General features: G+C 36.9%; 1 protein-coding gene and 1 pseudogene across 2 annotated transcripts; one reads left to right on the top strand and one right to left on the bottom strand.

Annotated features, from left to right (window-relative positions):
• Positions 1-1,036: 1,036 nt before the first annotated feature.
• Positions 1,037-7,837, bottom strand: LOC306867933 (transcription factor E2F4-like). Its single transcript, XM_079413886.1, has 10 exons — positions 7,365-7,837; positions 6,259-6,368; positions 5,473-5,634; positions 4,747-4,790; positions 4,541-4,605; positions 4,138-4,441; positions 3,627-3,776; positions 3,407-3,451; positions 3,212-3,256; positions 1,037-2,947 (listed from the first exon to the last, which is right to left on the bottom strand). Exons 1-10 carry the CDS (start codon positions 7,518-7,520, stop codon positions 2,832-2,834), a joined length of 1,197 nt encoding a protein of 398 aa, XP_079270012.1. The 5' UTR covers positions 7,521-7,837; the 3' UTR covers positions 1,037-2,831.
• A 488-nt stretch (positions 7,838-8,325) lies between these two features.
• Positions 8,326-11,260, top strand: LOC306868369 (N-lysine methyltransferase setd6-like; annotated as a pseudogene). Its single transcript has 7 exons — positions 8,326-8,394; positions 8,665-8,809; positions 8,885-9,025; positions 9,534-9,660; positions 9,748-9,928; positions 10,018-10,159; positions 10,277-11,260. The product of its transcript is annotated as an N-lysine methyltransferase setd6-like (transcript).
• Positions 11,261-11,905: the final 645 nt, after the last annotated feature.

Consider the following 11,905-nt stretch of genomic DNA (forward strand, 5'->3'; position numbering starts at 1 on the left):
GATCCTACTCTCCAAAATTTTATGGGATTTTTTTTTTTTTTTTTGAGGGATCAAGAGGGGAGACCCGAATCTTTACCTTAAACTTAACGCTACATTTACAATCAAAGCAGCTGTTTACAGTGCAAGTTAGATGGAAATATCTGAATCTAAATCTGCTAATTTACATATTTTAAACAACCTAGATCTGCAGAATTTCGACTTGAAATTGAGTATTTAAAAATACTAGTAATAAGAATACAATTTAATTAAAAAAAACTTTTTTTTCGTTTGTAAGCTATTATTGCATCAGTGTGTTTTCATGGATTAATATCCTACAAAACAGCATTAATAAATAATGTTAAATGGTTTGTTGACCATTTAATTGTTGAAAAACAATTAAAAATATATTTAATTATTTATACAATTATATAAGACAGTTTTTTCTTCACCAATACATACTATTAGCATAGTGCCTTCAATAGTAAATTAAAATAGGTTTTTTGTGATATTTAAATCTACAGTGAAGTATAACAGTAGATTTGTTGATTTATATAAAGAATAATCCTGACAAAAACAACCAAATAATGCTGCTATAATTAATGCAATTTATGTTAGTGTGACTGACTACAAAAAGATAAAATAACTCTTTGACTGTCTTATATAATAGCTAAACCATTTTATTGACTACATTTGAGTAAGTTACCAACTAAAAAAAACAAGGTTGGTGCCTTAAAACATTACTGGTGTGCACCTCGAGACAAAACAAAGCCATCGATATATTTTAAGATCAGTCAGTGCAAGTTTCTTTCAGTTGAAACAGCTCAGAATTCCATTTTAGTCTAGGACTAGGCTTAAGCCTTGTCTGTGAAACCGGGGGTTTATGTTATATGTTACCAGCCCTAATTTTAAACCGCTACACTACAATAGACCTATTCAAGTGAAACCTGAACAGAAATGCCTAGATCTGCAGGATATGACTCAAGCACCTAGAAGCAGTATGACAGACTTATGGAATTAGGAGAGGGAAAAAAAAACAAGAAAAGTAGGAACAAATGCCTCAAAGTCAAACAAAGATATATTCAAGTGCATCACAAATACAAAAACATTCTTTATTTCATGGGGATGACGATTCCGCTAAAGAACAACAATTCTGGTATTTTGCAATGACAGTGAAGATTTGAAAACTGCTTGAATTCCCTGGATACTGTAAAACTGACTCGGCCAACCCAATCGATGCATAGGGCTGTAAGTGACCTGCGTGATAAACTGTTTTAAAGTGCAATGTGGAGATAAGCCAGACAGAAAAAACTGCTGACTATTTATCTAATGAAAACCAGAGCAGTTGGAGATCTATCGAGTACAAAAATAAATGGCAAATGCTTACTGTATACAAGCATAAAAATATCATTTAGCTGATAGGAACATTAGGAAAACAAGAAACTATTATAGTGGGGCCAACCATCAGTACGGACACAATCAGGAGCCCACATATAATGACATTCTGTTTGGACAGCGCTCAATACACAGCACATTGATACTCTATTTCTAACCATATAGAGAAATAGGGTATCCCCCCCCCCCCCACCCCACCCAAAACAAACATCCTTCTTTAGACAGTTTCTCATATACAGACATAATGAAGACGTCACTTATTTTCAAAAGTATCTATACACATAAATGGGATAAGGAGAGATGTACTTTATGGACTGAAATCATAAAAAACATAAAAATAGCAATTGGCATCTAATTTAACATTTATACAGGACCTTATATATGACCTTTCCACAGCAGTTACTCCATTAAACGAGGTTAAAATCATATTCAAACACTGCAAGCTAGCCATTTTATATGAAAGAATTCTCACAAACCGAACTTTTCTCTGAATTCTAAATTTTTTTTTAGTTTCAAATAGAATAAAAATATTAATTGCAACTTTTTCCTCACAATTCAGATGGTTTTCTTGCAGTTGCGATTCCATTTGTTTTTCCTCTCCAAATTGCTGAGAAAAAAGTATGAATTAAAAAGTTGCAATTACTTTTATTTTAAATTCTGTGATGAATCATTTTGTGGTACCCATAGTGTTAACAAAGCATACCTGAAACATACAAAGCAGGAATGGTTCATCCAATGTTCCTTCACATTTTCTGAGAATAGACGCTATGATAAATAGATTTCGCTATGTAGCACCAAACTATCAATTCCACACAATACACGCCATTCTGCAATGCAATCGTCCCCCTACGTTATTAGCTTAACTTAATTACTTCAGCACGGTGTTTCCGAAAGCTGCAAGACCAAACCTTTTCCTACTGGCAGAATCGCTTCAAAATGTACGCATTAGAGGCATGCGTTCTTCAAAAGCACAATCAAACAAATAATACACCGTTTCATGAACAATCTGTATAATAATCAGTAAATACACTGAACGAGAGGGAGGAAAAGGTGCTACTTTAGAAGAGGAAGACCATTTAAAAAGAAACATCTAGCTGGTATTTTCATTGAACCATTAACCTCTGCTGGTGAATTTAGTCATGAAATTCTCTCGATGTCTATACAAAAGCAGTATAAAAACAATTCATTTGGGACTAATTAACAAAAATGGTTTGTATGGATGTCTAATGTCGTCATCAGATTGGATTAGTTGAATTTAGCAGGGAAAGTTCATTTTCAGTCAGCTGCTTTGGGGTTGGAGTAAATATACATAAAAAAGCTTTATATACACACAGAATCAGCTTATCATACATATGGATCTGACACAGAGCCACTTTCTTTTTTCTCTCCTTTCAAAAGGGTACATAAAAAAAGAAAGTTCTTTTAAGTACACTACTCTCATTGTAAGGTGTGTTTGGAGGTCAAAGGTTGGCAATGGGAACATCAAAGAGGTCACAAAGGCCCTCCGTCTCATCCAGGTTATAGATGTAGTCATGGTCACCCGGAGGAGGGGATAGACGGAGGAGCGGAGAGAAAACTATGAAAGAGAAAGAGAAGAAGAGTGATACCGTGGCCATGTTTGTGTAACCATATGAAACTGTCGCTTGTTTGAGCATTTAGCATCTAAAATGGATAAAATGGCAGATGGTCAAATTTGAAGTACTTTTATTGATTATATAAACATCATATAAGACATAAACAGTGGATTTGTTATATACATAAAACATATATACATCCAAATTTCCATTTCATGTTTAGTAATACACTATATACAGGTGGCCTGACTCATGATCGGCTTTACCTTCTGATGACATCAGCTCCTCAAGCAAATCTGTACTCATAATTTCTGTATGAGAGAGAAAGAAATATGACATACAAAAAAATACTTCTTTGTGCTACATAAAATCACAGATTCTCTGGTTGAGCTAAGCATATCAGCAATAGATAAGCATCGAGAAGGAGCAGCACAAGTTAAGCATGTTTAACCGGTTCTCACCTTTAGGGTCAAACATTTCTGAAAGTTCTTTGGGGAGATCCAGCACTGAGAAAACAAAGAAAACCCAGTCAGAATTGTTTAAGCAAGTCAATTCGGTTGAAAACTTTGAAGCATTAAAGGAATGTTAATTTATCACTTTTATAGTACTGCCCAAAGCCAGACTTCTTTAAATAAAGATTAATGACAGAATCATGCCTTTTTCAAAAGCATAGGCACTTACGATCTGAAGGGTCTGTTTTGATTGGTTCAAAAAGGGTTGAGGAATCAGGAAGTGAAGAGCTGCTGTCCAATGACGCAGAGGACTGAAGCTGCTGCGTGTCTGTTGATGTCGGATTGGCTGCTGTATCTGAAGTGGACGTGCTTGAAATGTCTAATAATAACAACAGAAATAGTAATACAGTGTGAGAAATTATATTTTTCATTTTATATAATTCTATAGCTACATAATGATAATACATGTTATGTAATTACTAAATATAAATACATAATATAGGCTACACTACTGGTCAAAAGCTTAGAATAATTAAGATTTTTTTAAATGTTTTTGAATGAAGTCTCTTATGTTTAACAACCAAGGCTGCATTTATGTTTTTTTAAATACAGTCAAAACTGTAATGTTGTAAAACATTACAATATGTAATGTAAATCATGGTCTAAATCATAGTACAATAAGACAACAAAAAGAGCATTTTCAGACACAATAATTCATTAAAATATGGGCAGCATCCAACCTGTAGCTGCCCCAGCAGCAGAGGCAGTGGTTGTGTTGGAAGGGACGGTGGTGGCGGCGATGGTGGTCGTGCTGGAACTCTGACAGGTGGAGGTGGAGGATGGCGTACTGTTAGCTGTTGGTTTGGTTAGGGCAGCAGAGGTAGTTGAAGCTGGGGTGGACAGGCTCTGAAGCATGTCGTCAGGCGGGGGCACGGGCAGCACCACTGGAGAAGAACTAGAGGGGTCCTTATTCACCAGCAGGACCTCGATGGGGCCTGCAGAGCTCTTCAGGTGAATCTGGTACTTCTTTTGTCCATTAACATGCTAACAAAATTACAATAATAATAAAGAAGTGTACTTTTTCTTTTATAAATGTATAAACTTTCCACATTACTTTTTAAAGGAAGTACAAGCAGGACTTACAGATTCAGGCACAGGAACCTCCAGCTGTGTTCCTGAAGGAGCTCTGATTGCTAGAAGAGTGTCACCTAGTGGAAAACAAGCATATATACAGTTAACGTTAATAAGGAAACATCAACACAAGTAGACATTTGCAGCTTTCTGACTGCTCATTTTTGTTAATGCAGTAACACTGGTGTTATGTTGGGTGTCTGATGGGAAAAACCAACCTTTGAAGCAATTGCAGAGGTCTTGATGTGTTACATACGCCAGAGTGTGTCAAGTTAAGGACATACAGCAAACATATGCTTTCAAACACAAACTTCACTTTGAGGATCAATTTAAAGTATCATAATAGCACCTTGAGCTAAAACAACCTGGACTGTAAAGGATAAGTTCACGTCCAGAATAAACATTCCCTTATAATTTACTCACCCCCATGTCATCCAAAGACGTTCATGTCTTCAGTTGCAAAGAAGTTTGAGGAAAACATTCCAGGATTTTTGTCTATATAGTTGACTTCAATGGTAGCCAATGATTTGAAGTCCAAAATGCAGTTTCAATGCAAATAAATATTGCAAATATTTATATATTTAAATATTGCAAAGTGGATAAATATTAATTTTTTTCAGAAAGTGACCAATCGTTTTGCTAGATAAGACCCTTATTCCTCGGCGGGGATCATGAGGCCCTTTGAAGCTGCATTAAAACTGCATTTTGGACAAATAGTTGGCCACCATTAAAGTCCACTTTATGAACAAAACTCAAGGAATATTTTCCTCAAAATACTTAATTTCTTTGCAACTGAAGAAAGAAAGACACAAACATCTTGGATGACATAGGGGTGACTAAATTATCAGGAATTTTTTATTCTGGAAGTGACCTTATCCTTTAGGTGCTGTGCAGTGGTCACACCACTCAGAATATGAATCCTAAAGATGTAGCTAGAAGGATATGGGCTATTTAGCGAGTCGTCGGTCACATTCTTGATGCTCTGCTGAACCCAAACTCTCTGCTGGTCCAGTTCATGTTCTCTCCTGTCAAGATCCTCCAATTCCAACTTGAGGTCTATCAGCTTGTCTGCGATTTCACGCGTGTTGCAACCCGGACCAACACCCCTACAAATGAACAAAAATAGAAACAGACATTTAGATAGCTCTCTAAAATATAAATAGCTACAGCTTAATAAAGACACTCATTTTAAACAGATGTCTCAGAAGAGCAATTAACTGCATTTTCATGTATGGGTTGGGTTATTTCTCAAAATATAGTAAAAATACAGTAAAACACTAATATTATGAAATAGTATTACAGACAATTTTAATAAATGTCTCTACTCCCACTTTAATATGCCTTTGTCGAATAAAAGCATAATTCATATATTCATATATGCACACACACACAAGTGTTTACAATATTTGTTCATGTTTACATATTATACTTTAACTGAAAAAGGCTGCCATACCCATGCAATAACATTAAAGAGTTTAATATGAATAAAAAAGCATTGGCCTTCTATGCTTGTGCTTAATAGCATATACATGCATAATTGACATTATAATTACATAATTCTACTTGGATTCACAAAGAAAAGATGTCTGAGGGTCTTTTAACCTAGCAGCCCAGAAAAATCTTTAAAGTGTGATTCCAAACACTTTGATAATGCAGTAACAAACAAAATAGGCATAAGGGGTAAGTTTCCACATTAAGGTCATAAGAAAGCATCTGCTAGTCTGCCTTACTTCCACTGGATGCTGTTCTTGGATTTCTTCTCGATGAGTCCAATGCCTTCCAAAACATTGGTGATATCATAGATGCGGCGTTTCTGCCTTACAGCCAAAGTATCTGCAGCCTAAATCACATTCACACAAACAGAGCAAACCAGATTATTGATTCTTCTCATTACCTGTAAATTGACTAACTACACAGCACAGTGCAAAAGTTTTACATAAGCTATTAAAAGAACAGTTCAATAAAACAAGTCACTTTTTATGAATTTACTAATATTATAAAATAATATTAGGCACAATATGAGAGACAGACACCGCTGGTTACCATTCACTTGCATTGAATCTTTATTCCATACAATGAAAGTGAATGGTGACTGAGGCTGTCATTCAGTCTAACAGTGTTCCCACTTAAGAAATCAAGTCAAATGGGCTTGAAACAAAATGAGAGTGAGTAAATCATTCATTTATCCGTCTCTTTAAGACTTGCTAGCTTTATAAAATGGACAAAAACAGCCCAGAAAAGTTGACAAGCAAGCAACTTGATTCAGTCAAGTTCCAGTAGCAGCTGCGCATTTCTAATCTACTACTTCAAACACACAATCCTAGATCACTCAAATCATCAAATTATACTTTAACATTACAGAAGTGTAACATCGCGTTCAAACCCCAATATATTCAAAGAAACGAACCCCTAGGTCGCGCGGGCCTAAACTATCCCAAACTCCAGAGCACGTGCTTGTTTTGAAGGCTTTTGTTTGAGTTTTCTTTCCGGATGGGATTCGCAGTAAAAACCCTCCGGGATACAATAACAAACACCGGAGCTGGTTTGCTTTGCCGACTGGAGTGACATAACATGTGCAACCTGTTAGCTGGCTCGCCTGGTTTAGTTGAGGAACTAGTTTATGTGAGTCGAGCTGAGTAGAGAGGGGTTGTGCGTGCACACGACCCCCTCTTCCCTCACTAGAGCAACTTTTAACTAACTTTTCTGTGCCGTTTTAAAACCTAAAGTGCATCTGTGTGCATGCAAACATGCATATTCAGCAGGCGCTGCGCATCTCGATACTGAAACATCTAACGTTAGCAGAAGATGAAGATGACTGAGCTCGTGTCGTGCTTACAGCTTTGAGATCCAGCACTCCGTCCTTCGCTTCCTGCAGCAGAGTCACAAATTTAGTCGTGAGCAGTCCCAGACTTTTCTCGTGGCGACTGGGGGTCTGCGGCTGCAGCGACTCTCCCATTGCTCCCAGTTCGTTTCTTCCAGTCTCTAAATCCATCAAGTTGCTTTTAAAGTGTGGTTAAATTCCCACCGTTCTCTTTCCGGTTGGTTTATGTCTGTGTATTTAACGCTTTCTGCTGTTATATCGCTGACAGCACCGCTTCTGCCGCCCAAACGCTCGCTTCCCGTCAACAGCAGGTGATTCCTGAAGCATGGACGGGGAAGTTCAGCTCGAAATGAGAGAGTAGAGACCCCCGTTCAGGGACCGGTCCGGTTCAGGACACAGGTTACCCGAACCCAGATGGCCTAACAGAACAGACACTCTCCTGAGCACCAGAGCTGAGCTGCTTGAATGACTGAAGCCGTTGAAGGCGCGGTGCATCATGGGATGACCTGATAAAAAAATGGAAGCTCCTGCATTCTGTCGAGCGGTCTGTAGGGGGCGATAAGAACGGCGCGCGATGAACTAAATCGGCCATGTGGGGGCCACAGATACCGTTTTTTTCTCTTTGTCATATGTTAAATTGAAAAAATGCTAGTTTTTTCAGCTTTTGATGTATTTGAATCAGTTAACCCTTTCAAAGCAGTAAGGTACCCGTGGTTTCGCTTTCTTTGTATTATTTGACTTTTTCTATCACAGATAGATATAGATACTATTTTAATAGATAAATTATATATTAGACAGACAGATAGACATTAGATAGATAGATAGATAGATAGATAGATAGATAGATAGATAGATAGTCAGATAGATAGATAGATAGATAGATAGATAGATAGATAGATAGATAGATAGATAGATAGATAGATAGATAGATAGATAGATAGATAGACGGACGGAAGGATGGATGGATAGATAGATATGTGTGCTGGACCCCTTGAAAAACTTCCTGCTGTGGTGCGATAGTGTAAAGCTGACTCTCAGCGATAAGGTAAGCATGTGTTATATTTACATATTAGTGTTATATTATATAGGTATAGCATTATAGTAGGCCTATTTATTAATGTTTAGAATTTTCTGTTTTAGCAAAAATAATTTTGTTTTTCAAGTTTTTATAATTATAAAGTACTTAATATTTCCGTAACCAACCAACCTCCATCACAAGTCTAATCATGTATTTTGAAATAAAATTTCAAATACAGACAAAGACCTAAACTTGGAAATATATACCACTGGGCCTGGGGTACATTAATGTCTTTAGGTGTACTTAAGTAAAGAGGGTACAGCAGCAGAATATGGCATGCTTGCCAAAGAGGACATCGAAGAGGACCACGTCTTGTTCTCCATACCCAGAGAGGTTCTTCTGCATCAGGGCACCACTAATGTAAAAAAGGTCCTTGAGGAAGGTATAAGAACATTAAAGTTATTGAAATCCCACCTTCTATAGCAGGCTTATAACCATATAAGCATATGTTGTCTAGGGAAGAAATCTTTGGAGAGCGCATCAGGCTGGGTCCTCTTCTTCTGGGTCTCCTATATGAGTACACATGTCCACAATCCCACTGGAAACCATATTTGTCTCTCTGGCCAGATTTTAGGACACTGGATCAACCCATGTTCTGGTAGGTTTTGCTGTGAATATTTACTGACCTTTAAGATACTCCTCAAGGATCCTTCAGTTCTTTAATGGTCACAATGTCTCTGTTTTGAAGGTCCAAGGAGGAGCGTGATAAACTAAACAAAATTAAATGTCTAATTTTATGTTTAGATATGTTTTCTATTTATAATAACTGTATATTATCTATATTTTAATATATTTATATGCAGTGTATTAAAATAAAATAATAACTAAATAGCAATAGTTTTATATAAAGGCTTAATAATAATTATTTATTTATGCCATTTTTATGGTATACCAAATTGGTTATTGGCCGATATTTAAATGGATCAAATTATATATTTAATTGTTCATGCTAATCTCCCCTAATTTTATATTTAAATGACCTATGCTATCATCTAATGAGCATTGAAACTTGAAGCTTATCATACCAGCCATAATGTTAATATCACAATGTTAATATTCCCTACTTTATTTGTAACATTTCCCAACGTTTCTCAATATTTCCTCAGTTTTCAAGAGCCTGTAGAGGATGAGGATGAAGAAGAAGAAAAAGAGCCTAACCCTCCAATGATGGTGCCCATGGCTGACATGCTGAATCACGTTTCCAAGCACAACTCCAATCTGGAATATACACCTGTATGTGGTGCACATGTATTGATTTTTATTGTTTTTATGCTAGATGCTTAGAAATCTCACAGCTCATGTTCACTTGATTGTGCACAGGAGTGTTTGAAGATGGTGTCCATACAGCGCACTGAAAATGGCGAGGAGGTCTTTAACACCTACGGACGGATGGCAAACTGGCAGCTCCTCCACATGTACTGCTTTGCAGAGCCCTTTCCTACTAACAGCAATGATACTGCAGATATACAGATGTCCAGGGTGTACAAAGCAGCAGTGCAAGGTGCGACTTCGTAGACGTCTATAAAAAAAGTCAGTTACTCAACACAAGAAATACTTTAAAACGTTTTTTTTTTTTTAATGCAATTAGAGTGGCAGAAAGTGAAGCAGATCAAAGGCTACTAGTGGACAAATGGAACATGTTGTGTGAAAGTAGATAGTTGGGGAGAAGGGGCTTTTCATCTTTGGCAAATCAGGCTCACTTACTTACAGCGAGCTCTACACTACACTGAAGGTAACCATTTTATCCACATAATATGTTCCTACATTACCTGTTTATATATGTGTATATATATATATATATATATATATATATATATATATATATATATATATATATAAAACTGCATAGGTCCTGTGCATGCCGGTGCAAGATTTCGAGGAGTTCCGTGAAAACGAAGGCTGGGAGGAAGATGAAGAGGATGAGAAAATGGAGCAGGCTCCGAGTTTCGATGGACTGATGGGACTGTCAGCAGAGTGGAAATGTCTCCTGCATGCGGCAGCTGCTCTGACGCTGGACTCTTATTCTGAGGATGTAGAGACGGACAGGAAGCGGCGGGAGGACCAGGGAGCTCTGGCTGAACTCTGCAGCAGAGAGAGGAGAGCTCTGCATGTGCGTTATGGTCAGAAGAGCATCCTACAGCGCTTGCAACAGCTCCCCAAACCAACGTCTTAAAGGATGGGTTTCACAAACATTCTTACATATGTGGTGCTGACACTGCATTCTGTAGTTTGAAGATTGAAAAATCCTCAGCTGATATGGTGTAATTGAACTTGCAAACTGTGTATAGTTTGAGAGTTTTACATTTTGTATGCTGTACATTTTCCTTTAAAAAAAAATCAATTGGAATACGGTTCAGATTGTTTTGATTGTGTGCTGTTGTGGAATGTAAAGTTGGTTTATTTAGCGGGACTTTTGGTGAGTTCAAGTCCAGTCATATTTATGAATTTAGTGGACACTTTTACTAAATAAAGGCATGTATTTCCCGGGAATTGAACATAATACCTTAACATTGCTAGTGTTGTGTGGAACTGTTTGAACAGGAAATTCTCGGTGGCATGAACAAATTTACAAGTTGAGCACATAAGCAATGTAATTTTTTTTATCTTGAAATAGCAGTTTAAAAATCATTCACGACAGTGAATTCCACTTGTTTAATTGTAGAGGGCCCCAAAGCCACAAAAATGTACAAAACTACTTGCAGCTGTTTTAATGTCTCTGTCAAGTCATACCACAAAGGATTTTAAGTCTGATTTTCAGGTATGTTAGTGAAAGATTTGCTTCCACACAAGAAATGTTTGTCAAGATAAAGAATAAATTACACACCTAATTTGCACTCTTTTCAATGTGTGCTCAAAAAGCTTCCCAATTTTTGTCAGTACATTGAAAACAAAATCCAGCTAATCAATTTTAATTACTTGTATGCAAGTCAAAATTATGCTTTATGAGCTTTCCAAGAGGACCGGAACAGTGCTTGACTCAATCTCATATCTGTTTAGAGTGTGAAAAAGGAATCCACAAACCGTTCATATGAAATTCATATTTTGTGTCTCCATTTGAATGGTCAGTGACACACAAAAACGCTTATTCACCTGAATGCTAACTGTGTACAATTGTTGAAGCGATTCACACAAAAACGAAAATTCTGACATTACTCACCCTAATGCCGTTCCAACCCCCTAAAACCGTTGTTCATCTTCAGAACACAAATGAAAGTATTTCTGATGAAATCCGTGAGTTTTCTTACCCTGCATAGACAACGCCAAGGTCCAGAAAGGTAAGTACATTGTTAAAATAGTCCATGTGACATCAGTGGTTCCACCTTAATTTTATAAAGCTATGAAATCATTTGTGCACAAGTAAAAACCTTATTCAACATTTTTTTTTTTACATCAGTTTGACATGCGTTCACAACAGTAATAAGACAAAAAAAACAACAACTGTTGAACAGTTATTTTTGTGGGGTCTTTGTGCACAAAA

Source organism: Barbus barbus, assembly GCF_936440315.1.
Source record: "Barbus barbus genome assembly, chromosome: 50".
In the NCBI taxonomy this organism is placed as follows: domain Eukaryota; kingdom Metazoa; phylum Chordata; class Actinopteri; order Cypriniformes; family Cyprinidae; genus Barbus; species Barbus barbus.